Consider the following 27,775-nt stretch of genomic DNA (forward strand, 5'->3'; position numbering starts at 1 on the left):
AGGGCTGTACGTTAATTAAGGTCACGGTCGCTTCCTTCTCACTCCTAGCCTTTTCCTGTATCATCGTCTCCATAAGACATATTTGCGTCGGTGCGAAGTAAAGCAACTTGTAAGTAAAAAATCATCCGCCAAAGGACGCTCAAAATGGGTCGGTGCTAAAAAGCGAACAGATGTAGCGTAAGTTTTGTATTGTGATTCGAATTAATTTTCCTTTTTTTAAGTCATCCTTGGAGGTTTGCGAAATGTTCGAATTGATCCTGGTCTGATTTCCAGTCAGCTCTACGACAATTGTTCATTCAAAACATTGCTTCTACTCTGTTGCCTTGTACGATTTATTTACTTGCTGAACATTGTTAAGTGAAAAGAATGTTTTTTGTCTTCCAGCATCACCATGCTGTTCTTACTAGTTGTGTGTGCGCTGATTCTGGAGTCTTGGACTGTCTCCGAACAGTGCAACCGATCTCCAAATATGAAATTCTCCGTGTCCACCTGGAGGAATGAGTCAGGACATCGGCTTGTGGCGGTGAGTACACTCTGGTTTGGATGGTACATGATTAAGAGTAACGCGTATATATTATCTTCATATTAACTCAATTACTGCATTTGTTACATACCCAGAGCCATGTGGGTGGGTGGGGACGGTAAAATAACACCTACGGTATCTCCTGCCTTTCATAAGAGGTGACTAAAAGGGGCCCAAGGGGCTCTTAACTTGAGAGGTTGACTTGGCGACGACGCGGCCTTTAGCTAAGTCCTGCATTGTTTCCACTTACTTGTGCCAGGCTCCCCACTTTCACCTATGCGACCTCACTTGGCAACGCCCCCTGTGGGTGGGGGTGGTAGAATAACACCTACGGTATCCCCCACCTATCGGAAGAGTCGACTAAAAAGGGCCCAAGGGGCTCTGAAATTTGACACGTAAGTTGGTGACTACAGGGCTCTTAGCTGAGCCTTGACTTTGCTTCCACTTACTTGTGCCAGACTCCTTACTTTCATCTACCTTATCTGACCTCCCTAGGTCTAATCTTGTTCTTTTCCGACCCGACGGTGTAACATAGAGGGCGTTGCAGACCTCTGAAATATTTTATAGCGTATAAAATTTAAATTGGTGTTTTATATAATTTAATATCATGTTATATGTGTATATATCTACATAAATAGATATATTTATAGGGTTATTATATCATTTCATATTGTCATTTCATTCTATTATATTGTACGGTAACTGTTAACGAGAGCTGAAAAGAATGGCTTCATACAAGTAGTATATTGCAACATACAACATGCTAAAATTAACTTAACGATTTACATGAGCGATCACGACAACTGCAAGTGGTATTTACTCTCCCTAAACCGAGGCTAGCTAATTCCGGGAATTTCAAGACAGTAGCCAGTCAAGGCCAACGGTTTTCGTTGTTCGCTTCAATTTGAATACGGCAACACCCCTTGAGTCTGTTAGAGTGGGACGCTATGCACAAAGCGGGGAAGCTCGACATATTAAGAAGAAGCTACCTACTGGAATGGATTTGATGGAGGGAATTATAATAATATAATTTATTTAACACATTGTGTACAAGGTATTAATTATTTAAACGAAATTAGCATCATTTGCATAGTGTGACAAAGTCAATGTCCTGTCTTTGCACTCAATGATATGATACGTGTTGCATGGTCCTCCACATATGGTGCACTGACATCTGTCCGTGGGGCTGTGGTATCCCTTGGTTGAACACGTTCGGTGATGTAGTCCATGGGCTGCCACTCTCGTATATAAATGGCGCAGTTGGTAGTTGGCCTTTTTCCCTTCGTTACTTGTCATCGCTGGGGTGGTGAGGAGTCCGGGATTGATGCCCCTCGCTTTCTGTCGCCTGTCTTCTAGGAATCTGGTGCTTTGTGGTGTTGGTATCAGATTATGAGCTTCCATCAGGTCTTCTATAAAGAAGGTTGTGTCTGCCAAGATATACGTTATTCTGTTTTGCGTGTATTTTGAGACGCAGAGCATTCTTTTCAGGTAGGCTGTTTTAATTCCCTCTAAGCGCTTCAGATTGGAGTATGTGAGGTAGTTCCAAATAAGCTGTATGCCGTATGAGGCAATGGAAGCAATTTTTATGTCGAATAGTCTCAGGGCTGTCTTGATGGATAGTAGATTGAGTTTCTTTACCTCGAAAGTCGCCTTTGTTGCTCTTACAGCTCTGTCTTCAATGTGCTGGGAAAAGGCATGTCCTGTCACTTGCAGTGTGAGTCATAGGTATTTGTAGCTATTAACTATTTCTAGTACTTCTTTCCCGCAAGTGAATCTATCAGTGTTTGCCAGGTTTCCTCCTTTTTTGAATTTCATTATTCTTTTGCGGCGGGACACGTACTCCAATTCATAAGCGAAGCCCTGGCTAAACCCAAAGGCCATGCATATGCAGCATTCGTTGATTACAAGCAAGCTTTTGACGGGGTAAACAGGGATAGAATACTGGAAAAACTAAAGCCTGTGTTAGACGAAGAAAGTCAGATCTTTAAGTTCATAGCAAGCATCCTCCGAGAAAATACAATCAGAATCCATGATGGCCTAATGCAATCCAAAGGAATCCAGCAAACAAACGGAGTACTCCAGGGGGATCCTATAAGCCCCATGTTTAACGTACTTACCCATGATGTGATACAAAGGATACAAACAGAAGAAGTGAGGATGTGGTTGTACGTCGATGACATGATCCTGCTCTCAGAAGGAAGAGAGCCCCTGCAAGAAGCCATAAACAAATTAGAAGAGTGGTCACAAGATGGAGGGATTCATTGATGTAGAAGAGGGAGAGTTAACTTCAATACGATTGAAACCAGGCATATATCAACGGAGGAGTCCAGTAAGTTGATAAATGCGAGAGACTTAGGCCCCTCGGTCTCAGCCGGGTCTCAGTTGGCATTAGCATTTCGATTGTCTCACCTGGTATTGTAACTTATGCAGAGCCACATTTGATCAGTGGAGAGACTTACTTCTAAATCGGTAGCAATGTCTTATTGCAGTACAGCGGCAAAGCTATTATACTTTGATAACTGGTATTTTGTAAATTCACTCATGGCGAGTTACTTCATTCGACTACTTGTAGTCATATTTTCCAGTCGGGAGCTGACAAGAGACTAACTTTGTCTCAACCAGACATAGATTTTATATCTAGGGGAAGCATCATCATTTGGAAAAATTCCGATCTTGGAATTTTCTCCACTCTAAAGTACCCATGGCGGTCTGTTTCAGTACGACTGATATCTGCATTATAGATATTGATGTAATAGGGAGTGGTTGCTAGATAAGACGTCTTTCAACTCTTGATCGACGCACGCAACAGACAGGCCAGTAATAAGATGATGAGATGAGCAGCCTACATGAAGGAAGGGAACAACGACGGAACCAGCCCATATCAGAAGGATGTCCAAATGAACGAGTCTACGGCACAATCGGCGAGCGTTTCATTACATTGCAGCAAGCACTCGCGGGGCCAATAAAAGTTAATCAGTCACATTTCAATCAGTAATCTTTCAGTTCTTGGTACATTACCAGTATTTCACTTTCACCTAAATAGTTTTCTTTGCTTTTTAATTAATTCAGATTACATTAATTATCGTTGTTCCTGTGTCTCTCCGTTTAAATATAAATTTTGACCTAGTGCCTTAAGGTCTGGTCTGGCGCCCTATGACCTTACAAGAGAGAACTAATGTTAATTTTGGATGGGTAACTATGGGACTATTTTAAATAAAAGTAATATTTTGAAGTATCAGAATATATGTTCCATAGTGTGACGATTTATGGGCAGGTCACAATTAATCAGATCTTTCAAAGTAGTAATTGGTAATATACATATTTCCCCCGTCCGTGGTGCAAAAGCGGGTCCACCCCAATGGTATTAAGTTACGAATCCTAGGGAGTCTTTAGTTTTCACGCCCTTTGTGGCCCTTGTCATTCTTTGACCGATATCTTCATTTTTTGAAGTGTTGGATCCCTGCCATTTTTCTCTCTGTTTAGTGTTATTTAGAGGATGGTTGTCCACCTGTATTTCATCTTAAGGGTATACGGAAAGCCCTATCTTCACAATGTTAAAATAAATCACTTTCAAGGAACATTTTCTCAGTAACTGTTTGACACAGACACTTGAAATTTTTATATATTATAAACAGGTATATTAGCTTTGTACTGATGCTAAGATCTTTAAAATAAAGGTCACTCTTTGGAAAAAATATAAATTTTTTAATAATGAAAAATTGTTTGCTAATATTCTCATGAATTTTTCCAACCCACCTCAGAAATTTTGCAATGTGTTTGTTTTTATTGCTTCAGAATGTATGGCATACTCTTACAAAGAAGTACTGAAAATTTCATAGTGATATCTATAATAGTTTTTGAGATAATGTTCCTTTTGCAGGAAAATAGTGAATTTGTGGGAAATCACTTCCAAAGTTTCAAAATCAATGCATGCCTGGTGCATAGCTGGGATTATCAGCATCCTCTTGCAATTCATCAAGAAGCTTCTTCTTGGTGGCTCTCCTGTTTTTTCCACAGTTCATGATGTACTAGGTAGCATTTTCTGATAATCTTAGTCTCTCCCTGTCTATAGAATACATAGCGTTTACTGTTCGAGAGCTCACCTGCTGCTCTGCCCTTCCCTAATGACCGAAGGCCATAAACTAATCTAATATTTACAGTGTACAGGCTCTTGTCTTGCTGTGAACTATTTACAACTGAGGAATAGAAAAACTTGACAATGTATTAAAAACATGCACAGAAAAGTTCTAATTCAGCAGCAAGGCCAATATGTCTGTTTGTTTTCAAGGAAATTCCACACTTACCACACTCTTTGCAACATACATTATGTTTTAATATATCAGATAAAATTGATATATCTATCAGTTCATTAAATTCACGTCGAGTACAAAATTTATTGTATTTCTTTTCGACACCATTCAGTTTTCTATTAGATGAGCTATCAGTCCCAGCAGCCGTCTTATCAGACGGGGTTTCACGAATATTTTCACTCACGTTTTTTAGGGTAGGTGTACTCGGCTCTGCTTCACACCGTGAAGGCTCTAAACAAGGGTTTTTGGCAGAGTTGAAGTACATTTCTTCCTTTGCTACACGTTTCCTGAACACTTTGTTCGAACATCGCGGCTAACTTCCACAAACTTCACATAAACTCACAGAAAGAACTTGCGAAAAAACGAGGGCCAACTTGTTGCTAAACAACAAACAAAGGACTTTCAACAATGTAAACTGTTACAATATGGCCTTCGGACAATAATCTAAGACAACATTTCTTTCAAAAAAAAAAAAATAATTCCTAGATCAGCGTGATATGAACAAAAATAATTAAACTTCAAAATGTTGACAACAAGTCATCCGCCACGCCATGGCAGAATACTCACTGTGCGTAAGACAATAATTTTTAAAAAAGTAATTAATATGCTTCTAGACATTACTTTTTCAAGATTTATATGTCATTTTAAAGAGGAAATTCCAAAGTTTAATAACAATCAAAAAACCTTTTTTTGATTTCCCCCCTCCCCAAAATTGCTTTCCGTATACCTTTAAAACGATAATCACCACGACCAACACAACCACCACCACCACCACCACCTCCACCCTATTAGTTTATTAAGGAAATACAATATACCCCCCTGTGGCTGCGGGTGGTAGTATGCCACACACGGTATTCCCTGCCTGTCGTAAGAGGCGACTAAAAGCGGCCAGGGGCTCTTAATTGGGAGCGTAAATTGGTGCCCACGTGGTCCTTACCTGAGTCCTGACATTGTTTCCACTTACTTGTGCCAGACTCCTCACTCTCATCTCAACTATCCGACCTCCCTTGGTCAACTCTTGTACTTTTCCAACCCGACGGTATTAGGTATCCAGACCTAGGGAGACTTTCATTTTCACGTCCTTGGTGGCCCTTGTCTTTCTTTGGTCATAATTTCATTTTTGGAAGTGTCGGATACCTTCCATTTTTTTCTCTGATTAGTTTCATTGCCTAGTTCTACTTCCTCTTAAAAATAATCACCACCACCACCACCAAACACAAAATATGCTTATTTACAATACAGCAATTAAAGTAGTTACAAATTTTCCAACGTTGTTATCCAAATCTGAGTAACTACTGGACGTTACTTATGTTAGTACATTTTAAACACTTGTAATTTACGACATTTTTGTCTTTTGGAACGAAATTTAAAATATGTCATACAGCTCCTCATGTTTTATTGCTACTCTTAAAATTGTGGTTCTGTTTTCGTATGTTCGTGAAAAGTAGTGTTAAAGTACACAGCAGGCAGATAGCTTAGGCTTTTTATCTCATTAGGACTCTTCGAAATAGGTATCAAATCTTATTACTGTCGCGGGATGTCCACCATTTTGATTCTGAAACAGAGGGGCGTGTCAGTTTGTCCCCGTTCGCGAGCCAAACTTCTGTCCCACCACTCACTTGGCTGAACTGAGTGTGTTCCAGATGTATCCACCTTCTGGAATAATCTCGAGGCACTAAACGTGCCTAACGCACTGAGGTTGTGTGTATAGAATAACACCCACGGTATCCCCTGCCTGTCGTAAGAGGCGACTAAAACGTTCCCCAGTGGTCTGAACTTGGGAGCGTGGGTTGGCGACTACGCGGCCCTTAACTGAATCATGGCATTGTTTCCACTTACTTGTGCCAGGCTCCTCACTTTCGTCTAACCTATCTGACATTCCTTGGTCAACTCTTGTTCTTTCCCGAACCTTACGGTATGAGGTTTCCGAGGCCTAGGGAGTGCTTCAATTTCAAGCCCTTCGTGGCACTTTTTGGCTGATATCTTCATTTTTCGAAAAGTCGGATCCCTTCCTTTTTTCTCTCCCTGATTAGTGTTATATGGAGGACGGTTGCCTAGTTGTACTTGTTCTTAAAATAATAATCACCACCACCACCTAACTTACAGAGAATTACAAAACGCAGCAATCCTGGGCACTTGCCATACAGTAAGGATGGCATGAGCTATCCACCATATCCAGAGGACTAATGACTGCTTACGTATTGTTAATATCCTATGTGTCAAATTTATTTTTCGACATTATATGTAAGTATGTATGTATGGAGCATATGTGTGTATCTACTAAATAGTAGTTCCTCCATATAAATTATACCGAAGAAGCACATAAACCTAATTGTAAAACTGTGAATTACATATACAGTAGAACCCCGTTTATCCGAAATAAAGGGGGCAGACCACTTCGGTTGACGCGTTTTTTTCGGATGACACATGGTAAATATTTTCGGAAGTTAAATGTCGAAATAAACATGCAAAAACTCTGTTAAGCAAAGGTGCATACTGTATATTAACATTAAAATATTTACACAATATCACTCATTGTATTAAATCAGTGGGTGGGTGGGGGCGGTAGAATAATACCCACGGTATCCCCTGCCTGTCGTAAGAGGCGACTAAAAGGGGCCTCAAGGGTTCTGAACTTTGGAGCGTGGGTTGGCGACCATGTGGCCCTCAGCTGAGTCCTGGCATTGCTTCCACTTACTTGTGTCAGACTCCTCACTTTCATCTATCCTATCCGACCTCTCTTGGTCAACTCTTGTTCTTTTCAGACCCCGACGCTATTAGGTTTGCGAGGGCTAGGGAATCTTTCATTTTCACGCCCTTCGTGGCCCTTGTCTTTCTTTGACCGATATCTTCATTTTTCGAAGTGTCGGATTCCTTCAATTTTTCCCTCTGATTAGTGTTATATAGAGGATGGTTGCCTAGTTGTACTTCCTCTTAAAATAATAATCATCACCACCACCTTAACTCAGTGATTTTCTTCTGAATTTTCTTGGTGCAGCGCTGTCGTGTAGCTATGTCGCGCCACCGTTTAATCAACCATACATCAGCTGGTGTAGATTCATTGCTTTGTTCAACAAAGCGCAGAGCAATCTGAAATAATGAAACAATTTTTTGTTACTACTGAACTGAATACTGTATACAGTAATTTTATTACAGTACTGTAATTAAAGCGCGTTAATCATACCTCCAGTGCATGAAACCCGTCATCTGCTGTAACTGAACTCTCAGAACTGCTATTGTCAAGGTCGGAGTCGTCTGCATAATCTTCATGATGAATAATACAGTAATAATAATTCCTGCTTGTTCAAGAAAAATGTATCATGGAACGAGCTAGACGGTAAGAAACTGTTTTGTTTTATGCTACACGTGCATTCTGGCATAAGTAATAATAATAATAAAATAGGGTTTGCCTAGTATCTCTCAGCACATATAGCAAGAGAATTAGTAATATCGACGGCTAAGAATGGGAGGGTAATAGCAAAATATTAAAATACAATTTTGTAAGAGCATTTCGGTTAAGCCGGGTTTCGGTTAAGCGAAGTTCGGTTAAACGGGGTTCTACTGTAATAAAATAATAAAATAATAATGCATCCTTATTTTAGCTGGTATGCCTTTCAGCATTTAGTTTGCTAGCCTCTGTTAATTTACTAACCGCTGCCATAATCCGCTATTTGTAACTAGTTCTGTCGCGTCGTTTAGTTCTATAACTCATGTTTAGAAACTGAGTCTTATCATCGTCGTCTTGGTCTCCCTCTACTTTTCTTACTCTCCCTAATTAAGTCCATTATACTCCTAGTTAGTTTATCCTCCATCAAGCTCATCCCTAACAAATCTCCTTAGTCCGAGTACCCTCTTGCCATTGTTCCAAATTTTTGTACCAACAATCATTCTCTACACTTTCAGGTCTGTTATTTTTAACTTATACATAAGATATCCTGAGTCAAGGTTTCAGTATCGTAAAGCAAAGTTGGTCTAGAAGCAGACCGGTGTAAAGATAGTTTTGTCCGAGAGCTGTCTTCCTTCTCACAGAATACTTTTGATCGTAACTGCAAGCTCACTGCACCTTCATTCAATCTCACTTACTGTCCTACCATCCTGGGAGAACACACATCCTAATACTTGAAATTGTCCACCTGTTTCAGCTTTGTATTCCCTATCTGAATTCTCTTAGGTTTATTTCCTACTGGCATCACTTTAGTCTTGGAAAGGCTCATTTTTATACCAATACTAATACTACTACTACTAATATTAATAATTATTACTCATCACTTCTTATAGTTTTCTCTTCCTTGTCTTGTGTTACAAAGTAACAATATATTACTGATTTTGACTGTTCCAGGCTGATTTGCAATCTGATGAATCGAATGACGATGGTGTTTCTCTGACTGTTGAACTGTTCAACGAGAAGTGTGGTGACGACGAATCTGTCATCCTCAAAACTCAGAGCAGCAGCAGGAGCAAGCAGCAAACGCCGGACAGCATCTCTGCAGCGCCAACAGGTAGTATCGTAGCTACCTCCTATTACTTTACCTTCACTGCGGTGTATTACGTCCAGACATATCTATGAATGCTCAACCACAAAAAATTTCAACAAAAACAATGGTACTATTTAAAACAGCAATAGCAACTTATGAGATCCATATAATCTGGGATAAACTTAAAAGTATATATTTGGAACCGCGCACAAATGTGCAAGTACAAATTATGGAATTCAGTCTTTACTGTAATCGACTAACAATCTGACTCTCTTGTTGCAAACAGTTATATGATACTTGCCATGGTATTTTCCATATAATAGAAATTTCTTGCTAGTACATAATTTATGATCAAAGCCATGAACTGAGAGTTTTGTCAAAACAGATTTTAATGCTTGATTTTCGTTCGTCCATCTTCTGTCAATCATAACGTCAGTAGCGTAGAAGTCTTGAGGTATTTCTGCACGTTTTTCTTTTCTTCTCTGGATTACTTTAGTTGCAAGATTAGTAGCAGGTAGTGGTAGATTCAGCCGTAGATCTTCTAAATAGAATTGTTCTCTTGCCAGTTTATAAACTAGACGAGAAGATGCTGTTCTTGAGACTCCCAACATTCTTTCTAGATATGCTGCTTTTGTTATTTCCAGTGTAGTTAAAAGAGTTAAAGATAGATTTTCCCAAATGAATTCTACACCGTATGTTGGTATTGGGAAGAATTTTACGTGGAATAGCGTTAAGGTTTATTTGTAAAGACAATCTGGTAAAGTGGTTAATAATGTATATCCCTCTAATAGCAGCTGTAGCTCTCTCTTTATGTGGAGCCGGAATGAATTCCATGAAGTCTTTAGGGTAATGCTAAGATACATGTACGAATTTACAGTCTCAATATCTTTTTTCCCTAGTGTCACTTTATCTTCTGCTGAGGCCTTTCCCCCTTTTCGGAAGATCATGTGCAATATTTTGGTGAAATTAATGGTGAAGTCATTTTCATCAGCCCAGAGATATAAAGCGTTTAATGTTTTTTGTAGTTCAAATCTGTTTGATGAGCCCAGAATCATATCATCTGCATCTATGCATATACCAGGTGGCTCTCGAACGCCGTACTTTCTACTTACAAGCGCCCCGCATGCACAAATGATGAATGGGATGTCTACCAACTGACTTTTACAGGGGAACTACTGCCAGCGGGCAGGTTATGTCAGAATATGAAGAAATAAGAAACGGAGTGTCGCTCGCAGCATGCTACCGGTCTTATGCACCCCTTGCATTAGTAAACATCGTTTTCGACCGCATAGTTCGAGGGTGGTGTATGGTACAGCCGCACTATATTTGTTGTCTGCATGTCGGCAGTGGCTAGTGTGATCAGCAGCGACGAATACACATACATTATTTTAATCTGGACAATCTGGTCAGAATGCAACAGAAGCTCCAAACAGACGTATGCCTTCTACACACGTACTTCACCGAACAGTATTAGTTTTTGTTTTAGACAAGCAACTCTTCCATCGAGTGGAATGTCTACACGTGTATAAATAATAAGTTATTAGATTTCCTTTTCTGCATCTTTGGCGTGTATACAAACAGTAGCGGCGTTTAGGGGGTGGGGCGAGGAGGGACAATAGCCCCCCCCCCATTTTGTGGAGTACACATTAAATTTTTAATCCACTTTAGCCAGCTGGAACTAGCCATTATTTTTAAAAAGCTGTTTGTACGAACCTTGTTATCTTATCTGCTAATTCCTTCGTTTATTTTCTTTAATTATATATTAACATAATTATTGATGGAAATACGCACAAAATGCTGTTCGTCGCGGCTAACCAATTTGTATAGCAGTACGGCAATAGTGGGGACTTTGCATGTGCTGTGAGGAAGGGTTGTAGGGGTACATATCTGTTTGCCGAGGTCGTGGCCACTGAGTTACACTTAAGACAATGGAAATTGCAACACCACGAAAGCATTGGTCGTTTGTTTCGATTTTCAAGATATGGAACGATGCCATGTAGGTATGTAAACGATCAAAGTTTCAGACCCATTGGATTGTTGCTACAGGTCTCCCCACGTGATTCGTCGCGGAGGAATCAACTCCAGTATACGGACTCCGGTGTAGCGTAGTTGACTTGCAGTCTGTGCAGTGAAGTGTTTCCCGTCAAACATGCCTCGACGACAGAGAAGAGCACGCTATCAACAACTGTCGCCGTTTGAGAGGGCTCTGATAATTGGGCTGTGTGAGGCTGGATTATCGCTAAGGACTGTCGCTGCACATGTTGGCCGACAGGCATCTACGGTACAACGTGTATGGCAGCAGTGGTCAAATGAAGGTACCCACACTCGTAGACCTGGCACAGGCCCAGCGCGAAGGACAACTGTAAGAGAGGATCGCTGCATAATTCAGATGGCCCGGATGGAACCCCATGCAACAGCAGCACAAATTCAAGGAGCTGTGGCACCCCACGTTACACAACGAACAGTTGGTAATCACCTGCGTGCAGCTGGCTTACGAGCCCGTGTCCCTGCAGAAGGTGTTCCATTGACCCCGCAACAGCGACGTGTAAGACTGGCCTGGTGTCGAAAAAGATCGAAGTGGGTCGACGAATGGCATAAGGTCGTCTTTAGTGATGAATCGCGCTTCTGTCATTCCCGCAGTGATCGCCGGAATCGTGTGCGCCGACGTACCGGGGAGAGGGGCTGCCCAAATCTTATTATCGAGAGGCACACAGGGCCAACACCAAGCATTACGGTCTGGGGAGCTATTGGCTTTAATGTGAAATCACAATTAGTGCTTGATGAGGGCACTAAGATTGCTCAATAGTACGTTTATAGGGTACTCAATCCAGTGGTTGTCCCTATGATGGCGAACATTGCTAATGGGATGTTTCAGCAGGACAATGCCCGAGTTCACACTGCACGCATCTCCAGAGAAGCTCTCCACGACATCACAACCTTAGGATGGCCCGCCAGATCCCCGGACCTCAGTCCAATTGAGCATGTGTGGGACATGATGGGTCGACAACTGGCCAACCGTCCTCCGCCACCCACAACTCTGGAACAACCAACCCGTGCAGTGCAGCAAGCATGGGCTACAATTCCTAAGGAAGCGATCCAGGGCCTTATTGACTCCATGCCTCGACGAATTCATCAATGCATTGCAGCTCGTGGTGGGCACATCCTGTATTGATTGTTGTCCAAACTTGTGGTCAGAGGGACCTGAAAGTGTAATCATCGAATCACAACCGAATACTCGTCCTGCATGTTCAATTGCAGCAATGTAGCACTACTCCTTCTGGATGTTGCAATTTCCATTTTCTTCAGTGTATAATTCACCCACTTGCCGCGCGCATTCTTCAGTCTGGCGGTCTCTTTAGTGTCTCTTAGTTTCTTAGTGAGTATTCAAATACTAAATTATTTTTAATTGCATAATCATGCCGTACTTCCCTTTAATTATACCGGGCGAGGTGTCCGTGAGGTTACGGGCGTACAGCTCTGAGCTTGCACTCGGGAGATAGTAGTTTCGAGTCCCACTGTCAGTAGCCCTGAAGATGGTTTTCCGTGGTTTTCCATTTTCATACCATGTAAGTTCTGGGGCTGTACCTTATGTAAGGCCACGGTCGCTTCCCTTCCACGCGTACCCCTTTCCTGTCTCATCGTCGCCATAAATCATATCTATGTCGGTGCTATTCGATTCCTACCCTGATGGGCTGTTTTGAATGAGCAGTGTGCACATTTAAGGCGGAGGCTCACTAAATAGTAGTAGTAGTAGTATGATCTGGTCTAGAATTATAATTTAGGCCTATTCCAAATTATAGCACCACAATTCACTAAATAATTCAAAATTCAACCATGAAATGAGCCGTTTCTTAAGAAAAGGTTCTTCCGCTTTACTTTGATTAAATATACATTAATTTTATTCCAAATTAGTATTGAAGAGGGGTATTCTCCTCTGACTTGGAGGAAGAATGTCCCTCCAAGTTAGATAGTTCTTTCCGCCGCCAGTGTATTGAATTGAGATTTTCCTATTCATCGGGTATTCCTAGGAAACAGATTAGTGAAAGGGCATAGTTTTTGCCCTGGTAATATCCACTATTCGACCCCCGCCCCCGGGACCGAAAGAAAGACGAAGTGTGTTCACGGATCACGGGTGTCTGCGGCTTGGTCATTCCAGCTCTGAAAATTTGGACTGTTAGATCGGAAGCCTAGTACTGTTCGTTAAAAGTGAGAAAATGCGTGGTTTTTCATTTGATCGAGTATTACATATGAAAACATTTCTTTTAATCCTGTCATTCCTACCGACGTCATTTAATGACCTATGTTATTTCAATTGGTAAAATTACGAAGACAGTCTTTCTGAGGATGTAAAAAGGCAGGTGGAGAGTGAGTATCCGCCATTATAATGCTCCTCAACCTGATTGTGACTGATGGTAGACAAGCGGGCCTACCGTTACAGTGAATATTCCATAACCCAGTGTTCTTATGAGAAGAGGCGTTTGGTGACTTCTCCGTCGCGTTTATAGGGTAAAGTTAAGAGCTACGCAATTTAATACAATCTTCCTCACAACGTGTACACTAGCCTACCTAATCTAGAATTCTGTATACAACGTAGAATTCGGTAGTGAAGCACGGGTACATCAGCTAGTATATAAGGGTACTGATTTTGTTGACTGTAAAATCTTTGTAATATCTGCAGTTGCGATATTGAACAATAAAGGACATCATTGGGTCTCCCTTGAAAAACCCCATTTGCCTGGGTAATCTCTCGTGATCTAGTTACTCCATCCCTTATTTCCAAATTGTTGAAAGTCAAAATGTTTTTTAACAGCTTATGTGATTTCATTTCCTCCTTTTGTCATAGCATCTAGTTTTCTAAAAGTTTCATTCTTTTGATTAGCTTTGGTGTGAAACTTTCCTTTCGGATGTCTTAGACCATCAGGGTCATTTAGAAGTTGGCCTATGGCTTGTAATGTTGATCCTCCTTCCCTGAAACCAAACTGTTGGTCAGGAATTAGTGGCTCTAATACCTTTGTGAGTCTCTCAGCGAGTAATTTTGAGTAGATTTTAAAAATATTGTTTTCCGAAGCTATTCCACGTTACGAATTCGGGCCCTTTGCATCACCTTTTCCCATATGAAGTACTTTTATTATTGTTTTTCTCCATTCTTCTGGAATCTCACTTGCGGTTAAACATTTGTTGAATATTTCTGTCCAAATTTCGACTAGTAAGTTACATCTGGCGAATATTTTAGCACCTCATTATAAATCATATCTGGGTCTGCAGCTTTATTGTCTTATGTCTTCTTTATTGCCGATTCTATTTCGTTTGCTGTGAATAAGGAGATGTTATCTTTATCGAATGATTGTCTTGTATAGGGTGAGTACGCGTTTGTCCGGAATTCAAGTTCCGCGTGAAATGATGCTCCCATTTGTCCATCGTGACCTGATAACGCAATTGAAAGTTGAAGTTCGTTATATGAAACGAATCCTGGGTATTGGAAAGTCAGCACCACCAAGACTGACCTATGTCTTACTAAAATAAACTTTCTTCATAGGAGACATCAGAGTGAAGATACGCCTGCAAAACACTAAGACCTACAAGAACACATTCCAAGTTCTCATTGAAAAACGCAGCTATATCTGGAACGAATTTTATTCAACAGACGCCATAATGATGGACGATTGGAAACAAGCAAATTACGAGTTTAAACACGCAATAAAGCGATAGGCAACACATGGTTTTCATCACAAGTTTTGCTAAAGTAATAAATTTCATCACTCGAATGAAAATTGCGTGTGTGGATTGTGCAATGAATACTAAAGGTAAGGGTGTATTCTGCCCGAAGGCAGGTCCGAACCTCCGCAGAGGTGTGCCTGAGCCGGAGTTTACGTACGGTAGGGTGGCCAGTTCTTTTCCGCTCCTCATTGCCTTACCTCCCACCAAGAGTGCGTGGCAACCCATCCAAACCTTGACCACGCCCATTGTTACTTAAATTTGAAGATCTCACGGGATCCGGTGTTTCAACACGGCTATGGCCGTTGGCTCAATGAATACCGTGAAAGATATAATGCAAATATCTACAGCAAAAGACAAATATCGAAACAGTACCGTAATGTAATATAGTTTTTGTATTTCGCACATTGTGCGCATTTTAGTTAATAATATCTGTAAATGCTAGAATGGAATATATACCTCAGATGTTATAGAAAAAGCTAAATCTTCACTCCTATCTTGAAATTTAATCACACAAAATTTGTGGACAAATTTAATTTTTGGATTCTGCTATTTTGCATTAACACTAATTTATAAACCTCCCATAGTTATTGTGAAGTTTAAAATTGATTCGTAACTGTATCAATTCAGCACTTTATATGTAACATATCTAATGAATTGGAAGAAATTAACATTAATAAGTATTTATAACAAGTGATGAATCTTTAATTGTTTCCGTATTAACTTAACGACTTTTTTTATCAAATTCTTTAGAATAATGTATTTGCGGTGGTCCACCTGTTAAATAAAATGCTCATAAAGGCCGAATAGTAGGTACTCATAACGTAGGACATGTTTCAAGCCTTTCTTGGGTCATCTTCAGCTAGTATACATACAAAAGTGACGACATTTTAAAATTGCCGAAGTAAAATATGTGGAAAAAGAAACGTGATTAATGGAGGGGTTTGTTGTTGACACAGGTGGTGGTGGTGGTGGTGATTATTGTTTTAAGAGGAAGTACAACTAGGCAACCATCCTCTATATAACACTAATCAGAGGGAAAATATGGAAGGGATCCGACACTTCGAAAAATGAAGTTATCGACCAAAGTAAGATAAGGGCCACGAAGGGCGTGAAAATGAAAGACTCCCTAGCCCTTGCAAAACCTAATAGCGTCGGGGTCGTAAAAGAACAAGAGTTGACCAAGAGAGGTCGGATAGGATAGATTAAAGTGAGGAGCATGGCACAAGTAAGTGGAAGCAATGCCAGGACTCAGCAAAGGGCCCCGTGGTCGCCAGCCCACTCTCCAAAGTTCAGAGCCCCTGGGGCCTTGTTGACACAGTACAAGTCTTCTTTAAAAAACATGTGTTATCTTTCAGAGTCTGTACAATTCTAATGTGTGAAGAGGGGTTAATATAGGCTTGTATCAAGACTGTGAAAAACAATGAATTATTTTAAAAAATCATTTAATGCGTCAACACTGTTCTTTTGCCCACATAATTTACTCAATGTACCCCCTGTGGGTGGGGGAGGTAGAATAACACCCACGGTATCCCCTGCCTGTCGTAAGAGGCGACTAAAAGGGGCCGCATGGGCTCTGAACTTTGGAGCGTGGGTTGGCGACCATGGCGCCCTTAGCTCACTCCTGGCATTGCTTCCACTTACTTGTGCCAGGCTCCTCACTATCATCCATCCTATCCGACCTCTCTTGGTCAACTCTTGTTCTTTTCCGACCCCGACGGTATTACTCATGGAGGCCTAGGGAGTCTTTCATTTTCTCGCCCTTCGTGGCCCTTGTCTTCCTTTGGCCGATACCTTCATTTTTCGAAGAGTCGAACACCTTCCATTTTATCTCTCTGATTAGTGTTATATAGAGTATGGTTGCCCAGTTGTACTTCCTCTTAAAACAATAATCACCACCACCACCAACCACCTTACTCAATGTATGTATAATGTACATAATAATAATAATAATAATAATAATAATAATAATAATAATAATAATAATAATAATAATAATAATAATAATGTTATTTTCTTTACGTCACACTAACTACTTTTATGGTTTTCGGAGACGCCGATGTGCCGGAATTTACTTCCGCGGGAGTTCTCTTATGTGCCGGTAATCTACCGACAGGAGGCTGACGTACGTATTTGAACACTTTCAAATACCATCGGACTGAGACAGGATCGAACCTGCCCAGTTTGGGTCTGAAGGCCAGCGCCTCAACCGTCCGAGCCACTCAGCCTGGCAATGTACGTACCAAGTCTTGTGTTCGTAAGATGCCTGCAAGTGTCTCACTAATATATTCATGTCTAGTTTCATTTTTATACTTTTGCATATATAACTCACACTAAGTTTTGGTAGTGGCACGGTTTACTGTACGTCAACCGTCAGGAAAGCAACCGCCTTGCTCCCTATTGAAACTCCCGGTCGAATCTCTGTACATCAAACGGTTGCCTACAATAGTTCACCCACGGCCGACTTGATGTGTCGCTCTAGCGGAGCGCAGCGAGGGATCCAGTCGGTCGTGGTCCACCACATGTGTTTCGCTTACTCCTTCCTAGAGGCCTGCATATGTCCCTTCGTGGGCGACCAAATGATACATTAAATACATGGTGGTAAGTCATCACCCTCTACTATGCCTGCGCTAATACGCCTTCTCATTCGCCCGGTCACACATGTAAACGAGCGAACACGGCATAGTTACAAGTCCAGGCGCTTGGAGCACTGATAAGCTGGCATTAGTCTGCTTGACAAGACTAGATCAGTGACCATTGCTAAGGGTGCTGATATCATTGAGCCTGTGTTTACCTTATTTCGTTTGTTTCTTTGGTCGTGAATAGTTTCATTGTTTATGTACAGTGTATGATTTACTCCGTGGTCATAATTAATAAATGGGATGAAAATGGGAGGCTGCGGTACTCATCTGATTTGCTCGTGTGGGTTTTGAAACATTCGTGATTTTGTATTGAAAACACAACCATGTGTGCATACAAATTTTAGTCCGTCTATGTGTGACTAATTAGTGCCCATTTTTCGGAATTCTCTTCACTTCAGTTGTCCTAAAATCGGACATTCACAGTTATTAAGTGAAGTTATTTGCTAGTGTGCTATTTCTGTATTCTTAAAGAACATATCCACATCAACAGCATAGATCTTTGAAAGACCGAAATACTTGAACGCGAGAACGCGAAACCCTTATACAGAAGGTATTGCGTATGTAGGGAAGTACGTGAAATTATTTCTTTCCTATACCGTTAACATTATTTTGTACTGATTTTTCCGCTATGCAGGGACACGATCTTCATTGAATTTCTTTATTAAGGTGTAAGGTGTGTTTTAAATACACTGACTGACAGAGCAAATGCAACACCAAGAAGGAGTGGTTCGAAAGGGATGAAAGTTGGGGAAAAAACAGAGACGGCACGGACGAATAATTGATGTTTATTTCAAACCGATATGCAGGTTACACAATGCGCACGGCATCGACTCAGTAGGATGTAGGACCACCGCGAGCGGCGATGCACGCAGAAACACGTCGAGGTACAGAGTCAATAAGAGTGCGGATGGTGTCCTGAGGGATGGTTCTCCATTCTCTGTCAACCATTTGCCACAGTTGGTCGTCCGTACGAGGCTGGGGCAGAGTTTGCAAACGGCGTCCAATGAGATCCCACACGTGTTCGATTGGTGAGAGATCCGGAGAGTACGCTGGCCACTGAAGCATCTGTACACCTCGTAGAGCCTGTTGGGAGATGCGAGCAGTGTGTGGGCGGGCATTATCCTGCTGAAACAGAGCATTGGGCAGCCCCTGAAGGTACGGGAGTGCCACCGGCCGCAGCACATGCTGCACGTAGCAGTGGGCATTTAACGTGCCTTGAATACGCACTAGAGGTGACGTGAAATCATACGCAATAGCGCCCCAAACCATGATGCCGCGTTGTCTAGCGGTAGGGCGCTCCACAGTTACTGCCGGATTTGACCTTTCTCCACGCCGACGCCACACTCGTCTGCGGTGACTATCACTGACAGAACAGAAGCGTGACTCATCGGAGAACACGACGTTCCGCCATTCCCTCATCCAAGTCGCTCTAGCCCGGCACCATGCCAGGCGTGCACGTCTATGCTGTGGTATCAATGGTAGTCTTCTGAGCGGACGCCGGGAGTGCAGGCCTCCTTCAACCAATCGACGGGAAATTGTTCTGGTCGATATTGGAACAGCCAGGGTGTCTTGCACATGCTGAAGAATGGCGGTTGACGTGGCGTGCGGGGCTGCCACCGCTTGGCGGCGGATGCGACGATCCTCGCGTGCTGACGTCACTCGGGCTGCGCCTGGACCCCTCGCACGTGCCACATGTCCCTGCGCTAACCATCTTCGCCACAGGCGCTGCACCGTGGACACATCCCTATGGGTATCGGCTGCGATTTGACGAAGCGACCAACCTGCCCTTCTCAGCCCGATCACAATACCCCTCGTAAAGTCGTCTGTCTGCTGGAAATGCCTCCGTTGACGGCGGCCTGGCATTCTTAGCTATACACGTGTCCTGTGGCACACGACAACACGTTCTACAATGACTGTCGGCTGAGAAATCACGGTACGAAGTGGGCCATTCGCCAACGCCGTGTCTCATTTGTCGTTCGCTACGTGGGCAGCACAGCGGCTCATTTCACATCATGAGCATACCTCAGTGACGTCAGTCTACCCTGCAATTGGCATAAAGTTCTGACCACTCCTTCTTGGTGTTGCATTTGCTCTGTCAGTCAGTGTATGTTTATCGAGTGCTTGGCTGTTTACTTAAACAGAAATATACAAAATACTTAACGTGTGCTGTAACGAACAATCATGTTTCAATGCCAGCGATGCAGCGCTCGACGGTAAAAATGGAGACTAGGCCCATATCGCCAATATCGCTGTATTGGGTAGGTGTATTAACGCATTCATAGAAGAGGGCGATGGGTAAGTGCACTTGGCAACTTTGAATATTTCAGACCAACCATCTTGACTGATATCGGCTAAGTGAAGTTGATACAATTTCTACACCGTAATCAAGGGTTGACAAATGTTTCTGGTTTATGATCTTTTCCCGTAAATAATGTCCGGATCCATGGCTAAATGGCTGGCCCTTGGTCTCAGGGTTTCCGGGTTCGATTCTCGGCAGGACCAGTAATTTTCACCATCATTGGTTAATTCCGCTCGCACGAGGGCTGGGTGTATGTGTCGTCATCATCATCATTTCATCCTCATCACGACGCGCAGGTCGCCTACGGAAGTCACATCAAAAATACCTTCACCTGGCTAGCCGAAGTCCTCGGACACATCCCGGCACTAAAAGCCAAACGCTATTTCATTTTCCCCCGTGAATAGTGTGATTCTCTGGAAGCTTCTTATGCGGTCTTTAATATAACAGAAACCTCTGTACCAACCAAGTCTCCCACACTCCTCAATCCCAGGCACTCTTGTGGAAGAACACGTCATGCTAGTCACGGTGAACACAGTTCAAGTGGATGAAGATGTAATTTACCTCCGTCTGTGGGTGGCGATGTTAGAATAACCCCCACGGTATTCCCTGCCGGTCGTAACAGGCTACCGAAAGGGGCCCCAAGGGCTATGAATTGGGGGAGCGTGGATTGGTGACCACGGGGCCCTTAACTGAGTCCTGACATTGCTTCTACTTACTTGTGCTAGGCTCCTCACTTTCATCTATCCTATCCGACCTCACTTGGTCAACTCTTGCCCATTTCGACCCCGGTGGTATTAGGTTTGCGAATCCTAGGGAGTCTTTAATTTTCACGCTCTTCGTGGTCCTTGTCTTTCTTTGGCCGATACCTTCATTTTTTGATGTGTCGGATCCCTTCCATTTTTTCTCTCTGATTAGTGTTATACAGAGGATGGTTGCCTTGTTGTACTTCCCCTTAAAGCAATAATCACCAATACCATCAACACCTGTCACATGCCCTTGACTTGTTCTTCTTTTAACAAAATAACACCACGTCATTCACTTTCTATTTTCTTACAGAGAGTATGACGATCTCAGAAATCTTAGAAAAAGCAGGGATCAGACCAGGTGTAGGAGAGGGCGCAACACGTTCTCCAACAGGTAAAATCAAATATTTCCAAAATTTTCACTTAACATGTTCGTATAATAAACTCTTCAATTGTCATGTTTCATCCAAAAGTATTCATTATTCATTTTCTTTTAAAATAAACAGTTGTACCGCTACCGGGCTACCGTCATTTCCCTGGTCTTGGATATTACAAACTTCTTCCTCAAAGGATGAACTGGGGAGATGGAGTTGAAGCTTGCAAGAAGGAAGGCACACGTATGTTGCTCGTGGAGTCCCAGGAAGAGATTGACACTCTATGGGCGTGGACTGGATGTTGTCCATGGGTTGGAGTATACCGTGAGAGTTCTTCTGGACCTTGGATTAACATCTTAGGTGAGACTAACACCTGCCAATTTTACATAATAACCATTTCCTGCACTTGGATCAATGTATGCATGATTCTCAGTTTTTATTTATTTAATTAATTATTTTACTTTTATTCACGTATCGTTAACAATCTATTTTTAATGTGTTGATAGTTTAATCATCAATCCACACACTGACCCCCTGTAGGTGGGGGCGGAAGAATAACACCCACGGTATCCCCTGCCTGTCGTAAGAGGCGACTAAAAGGGGCCTCAGGGGCTCTGAAATTTGGAGCGTGGGTTGGCGACCACGGGGCCCTTAGCTCAGTTCCCCCTGTGGGTGGGGGCGGTAGAATAACACCCACGGTATCCCCTGCCTGTCGTAAGAGGCGACTAAAAGGGGCCCCAGGGGCTCTGAACTTTGGAGCGTGGGTTGGCGACCACGGGGCCTTCAGCTGAGTCCTGGCATTGCTTCCACTTACTTGTGCCAGGCTCCTCACTTTAATCTATCCTGTCCGACCTCCCTTGGTCAACTCTTGTTTTTTTCCGACCCCGAAGCTATTAGGTTTGCGAGGGCTAGGGAGTCTTTCTTTTTCACGCCCTTCGTGGCCCTTGTCTGCCTTTGGCCGATATCTTCATTTTTCGAAGTGTCGGATCCCTTCCATTTTTTCCCTCTGATTAGTGTTATATAGAGGATGGTTGCCTCTTAAAACAATAATCTCCACTCCACTCCATTCCTTAGCTCAGTCCTGGCATTGCTTCCACTTACTTGTGCCAGGCTCTTCACTTTCATCTATCCTATCTGACCTCTCTTGGTCAACTCTTGTTCTTTTCCGACCTCGACGCTATTAGGTTTGCGAGGTCTAGGGAGTCTTTCATTTGTATGCCCTTCATGGCCCTTGCCATTCTTAGGCCGATATCTTCATTTTTCGAAGTGTCGGATCCCTTCCATTTTTTCCTTTGATTAGTGTTATATAGAGGATGGTTGCCTAGTTGTACTTCCTCTTAAAACAATGATCACCACCACCACCAGCAGCAGCTATCTGAAACTATCACATATTTAAGAGATGTCTACCATTACCTTGAGCTGGTGGGCCTTCCGACGGCGGGCAAAGTTTTCTCCTGCCTCTACTATTTATGCACTCTAGACCGGAGCGATGAAGAGGACAACGTGGCCCATTAGGTCCCAACTTTTATAGCGGAGGGGAAGATTCTAGAACTCTCTAGGCCGATGGCCTGTACACACCCTCAATTTTGATTGCCTAACCGAATAAGTATCAAATTAACTAATTGGCTAATCTTTTCATGAAGAAGGATGCGATAGAAGTGCTAGTAACGTTATAACACGAAGAAACAATCTACAAACACTTCAGTTTAGAAAACTTAGAAATACCAACATTCTTTTGAAAATTAATTGTCCGTCCTCCCACCAGAGGGGGCACATAAGTCGACATCCGAAAATTAAAGTTCAAAATTTCTTCCAATACACAGTTCAAGGTTCACATCAGAGATGGCCTTCTGAAAGGCTTTCAGTTTAAATGAACGGAGAAGTTTGTACCTCCGGTACTGACCTCCACCCCTTAAATTTCTTCCACGGTCGGTACCGTTTTGAAATTTAGCATTTTAGAAAATTTGTAATTTGAGATAAAGGTTAGAATATTTCTTGATGGATAGTTTATTCACCAGATATTTTAGTAAAATAATTCTTGCAGTGTTTATAAAGTCGTAGAAGTCCTGTCAGTTATGCCCAAGTTTGACGGCAAGAGCGACCGCCAATGCCGATGCCGGGATGGGGCCCCCGGACCTCAAAGTACCCTAAGTTAATTCTCTTCCGCTACCTTGAGAGGGGTAGCCATGGTGATGATCGCCACGAACCACGTATAATAGCCCAATAATGGAGTGTGCGGTTGTGGTACAGTATCTCAGCCATTATTCATGATGACGGTGCCTTAGTTGGCCGGTGAGAAGGAGACTGGGCCGGAACGAGGCGGATCCTTACCCCGCGCCGGCACCTCTCGCCCGTAGTAACGACACGGCCTCAGATGAAATCAGGGTTCTGCAACACTTAATTCAAGGGCAACAGTAATTGATTTTATGGAGAGTGTTTCTTTTGTTGGAGGTGCAGATACGATTGGCGGCATGTAGGACGAGTACACGGAATTCAGGCTCAGGCTGGAGGTATGGAAAAGATAATGACAGACAGGAAAATAAATTAGTGAAGGGAAGTTTTTGAAAGAGGCAAAAATTACAGTTTGAAACAAACCTAAATATTTACAATTTTACCTCATTAAGAGGGGCAGAAGGTCTCCTCTTTTAAACTTGCTTATGAAAAACTTAAGATGCTAAGTTGCTAAGGAAAGAAATATAACTGTCAATGCCATCACTTGGTGGCCTACACTGAAATGAAATGGCGTATGGCTTTTAGTGCTGGGAGTGTCTGAGGACAAGTTCGGCTCGCCAGAAGCAGGTCTTTTGATTTGACTCCCGTAGGCGACCTGCGCTTCATGATGAGGATGAAATGATGATGAAGACGACACATACACCCAGCCCTCGTGCCAGCGAAATTAACCAATTAAGGGAAAAATTCCCGACCCTGCCGGGAATCGAACCCGGGACCCCTGTGACCAAAGGCCAGCACGCCAATCATTTAGCCATGGACCCGGACGTGGCCTACACTGAAAAGCACAGATTTTAAGCCTGTTTTACATAGGACAGGTGAACCCTAAAAATCTTTTCTGTGTCTAGATTGGTCACCAAGAGGGTGACTGGCGCTAAAAAATCAAGAATTATGCACGGTCCATGAAACCTGGGGGAAAGCTTGCCTGCAGGAACGAAATTCTTTACCATGACTTGATATCCAACCTTTAAATTGGTAAGTCTCCGTCCACGATCATATCTCTGTTTTAAATTCTCATGAGAGGCTTTAAGGTTATTTTTAGCCCTTCTCCACAGATCGATGATATTATCGGGGTCTTGTCTCTGGCAAAATCTCATTGATTGACCACAAATTGTACGACGGGATGTTAGGAACGAACGCGAACATCAGAGATGCGGGTGAAAACTAGTATGACTCGTGAACAGCCGAGTTGAATGAAAAAGGTAACCAATGCAGTGAAGTGTCCCACCGAGAATAGTCTTCATGATGAAAAGCGATCAAAGCAGATCGAAGATTACGGTGAACCCGCTCAGTTAGATATGTTTGCGGGTAATAGGCTGACGTTGTTGCATGTGAGGCGGATAGATCAAAACAGAATTAGCGGAATAAATTAGAGGTGGATGCCTTGGCATTATCAGAGACTATATATTGACAAAGACCGAAAGAAGCAAAAATAGTATTAAGGCAAGAAATGTTGGACTGAAGGGTTGCCAGACTAATTGCAAATAGCCATGATTACCGAGTGAAACTATCTGCGCACACAAGGAAGGATTTGTTCCCGTTGCCCAAAAGATTGAGGGAAAGGCCCGACTTAATCTAAATGTTCCATAAGGCGAGATCCTCGATGAGATGACAATAGCCCTACCTTCGTAGACAACGTGGCTTGCTAACTAAACAAGATTTACAAGCTTTAACCTTTTCCCTGATTTCGCCGTCCATACTCCTCCAGATGAACATTTCTCTAATTTTTTCTGTAGTTTTAAAGATACCTAGATGTCCCCCAATGGGGTCTCATGGGAATACTTAAAGATCATAGGCACAAGAACAGTTGGGACTGCAACTTTCATCTGTTGATCGTGCCTCGAAGGGCAACACAAAACTCTATTCCTCAGAATATAAGGGACAACATGTTCCCCAGAGGAAAGGGTTTCCATAATAGGAGCCAGCACTGCATCTTCGCGTTGATATTTTGCTGTATCATGAAACAACATAGGGGCATCAGTAAAACAGACATTAACACTAGGAGGTATGGGAAAAGAAAGAGAATAACTTTCCTCCGGTCAATAGAATCGACCTTGCCAGAATACATACGGCTTAACCCATCTGCGACCACATTCTCTGATCCCCGAATGTGCTACACGTCAAACTGAAACGCCGAGATTTTAACAGCCCAACGGGCCATTTGCCCTGTACGACGGGACCTATCCAAAACCCAGCTCAGAGTCTGATTGTAGGTCTCTAATTCGAACTTAACATTTTCAAGATATAGGCGGATTTTTTCCGAGGCAAACAGGACAGCCAGTCCTTCTAACTCGTATATGGAGTACGTGGCTTCTTGAGCCGATAAAGTCCTAGACGCATAGACAATTGGCCACCTTCCGAGTTCAGATTCCAGAAGAAAAACAGTAGCGACCGCAGATGATGAGGCGTCTGACTGAACGATGAACTTAGAGAAATCTGGCATTGCTAAGACTGGGGGGTTACAGAGAGCTAACTTCAAGTCTTCGAACGCAGATTGCTGGACGGCCCCCATTCAGACTTGACACCTTTCCTACGGAAGCGATTTAGGGGCGCCGTCCTATTACCGAAGAATGGTAATGAATTTCCTGAAGAAATTCACCACGCCGATGAATTTAGCAATCCCTTTAACATCTTTAGGAAGCTTAAAGTCACGAATTTCCTCTGAGTTCTTGAATGATCGCTTGAAACTCCGTCAGGTGACACAATATGCCCTTAAAGATGCCTTAGCAAAAGCTACCTTAGATAACTTGACTGTCAATCCAGCCTTTCGAAGGCGATTTAAGACTTCATCCAGATGAGCTAAGTGTTATTCGAAGGTTTCAGAGAAAATAACGACATAATCTAGATAATGGTACAGATATCCGAATTTGATGTCGGAGAAGACCCTATCTAGCAGTCTAGTAAGAACAGCCGCGCCTGTGTGGAGCACAAAAGGCACGCGGTTGTATACGTACAGGTTCCATTCGGTAGCGAAAGCAGTCAGTTATTTCAATTCTTCCGCCAGAAGTATCTGGTTATATGCTTGGTCAAGATCTAGGATGGTGAAGAACTTAGCCATACGAAACCAAGACAAATATGAATGCTAGTCAGGAAGGGGAACTGATTGCAATACAAACATACGGTTTGACGCCCTGTAATCGATAACTGGTCTGCAGTCGCCTTGAGGTTTCGGTACAAGGAAGATGGGCGATGAATATGCCGACTTTGAAGGCCGAATAATATCATCCTTCAACATTTGGTCAGTAATTTTTTTGAGGGATTTCATTTTAGGAGGAGATAACCTATCTGGAGGAAACCTTACAGGTATCGAATCCGTTACCCCGATCTTATATTTTATTAAATCATTGACCCAAAAGTTTCCGAACATACATCGGGAAATGACTCACATTACTTACCAATACGATTAGCCTGATCTTCAGTTAGATGTCTAAAGTCTGATGATGATGCTCGTGTTTTAAGGGGCCAAATATCGAAGGTCATCGTCCCCAATATCTAAAGTCTAACGACATCTCAATCTGAGTAGGCGAAATCACAGAAGATGATGCAGAATTACATTTTAAGAGGGGAATACGGAAATTTCTCTCAAAATGAATGTGCACGATTTACTTTGAAGATCGAGCACAAGACCAGAATGTGACATAAAATCTGCCCCTAATATCACAATGCATGACAAAAGTTTGGCAACAAACAGCTTAAACTTCCAAGTAAATTTAGAAATGCGAATTTTAGCACGAATAGATCCTAAAATTTCTAACGGGGAAAAATTCGACGAAACACATTTAACGGAGGGAAGATTATAATATGGAAATTTACAACAAACTTTCAGTTTGGAATACCAATCTTCACAAATAATAGAGCTAAGACTTTCTGAGTTTAACAGTGCTGTGACCGGTTCATTATTTATATCAATTTTGAGGAAGGTCACAAATTTTTGGGCTTCAGAGGCGATTTTAAGACATTCTATCGGACATTCAAATGATGTATTAGAGGGTCTTCGCTCCTCAGAAAGTTCGGTGCCCGACCTGACCTGGGCTGAGCCTCGAGAAGCTGAAGTTGGTGACACATACGGGCACGCTAGTCACTTCCTGTCGCCTCGATTAGTGGAGGCAGCACCAGAAGTAGAACAAGGCGGTGTGCAGGTGAAGTACAGCTTTTGAGCAAGATGTGAGAATGTTCCGCACTTAAAACATCCTTGGAACTGGCCTACTCTATTCTTAGGCACATTCCATTTTACGAGAGGACACTTATTTCGGAGATGGCCCGCCGATCCACACGCATAACATTTGCGGGGAGAGAAGGTTCGGCGAGTTGGTGGCCGAGAACTGTTAGAAGATGGTGGAGGCTCCCTAGCGCCTCGTAGCATATCCGCGTATCTAACTCCCTCCACGGACACTGCCATAGCCTCGAGTTCTGAAAAAGTTTGCTGCCGGGAAGCAAACTAGAATTATGACCTGTAATGTGGAGA

The 27,775-nt window shown here is 42.6% G+C and overlaps 1 protein-coding gene across 4 annotated transcripts in view; it reads left to right on the forward strand.

Annotated features, from left to right (window-relative positions):
* LOC136872779 (uncharacterized) overlaps positions 1–27,775 on the forward strand; it is a 75,446-nt gene that overhangs the window by 25,928 nt on the left and 21,743 nt on the right. For all 4 annotated transcript variants that reach the window (XM_068227534.1, XM_067146617.2, XM_068227533.1 and 1 more), the window contains 4 exons: positions 385–523; positions 9,173–9,332; positions 21,021–21,101; positions 21,214–21,441. In XM_068227534.1, the coding sequence (XP_068083635.1) occupies positions 392–523; positions 9,173–9,332; positions 21,021–21,101; positions 21,214–21,441 (601 nt within the window). In that variant the 5' untranslated portion in view covers positions 385–391. The remainder of the gene's footprint in view (positions 1–384; positions 524–9,172; positions 9,333–21,020; positions 21,102–21,213; positions 21,442–27,775) is intronic.

Source organism: Anabrus simplex, chromosome 4 (genome assembly GCF_040414725.1).
Source record: "Anabrus simplex isolate iqAnaSimp1 chromosome 4, ASM4041472v1, whole genome shotgun sequence".
Lineage (NCBI taxonomy): Eukaryota > Metazoa > Arthropoda > Insecta > Orthoptera > Tettigoniidae > Anabrus > Anabrus simplex.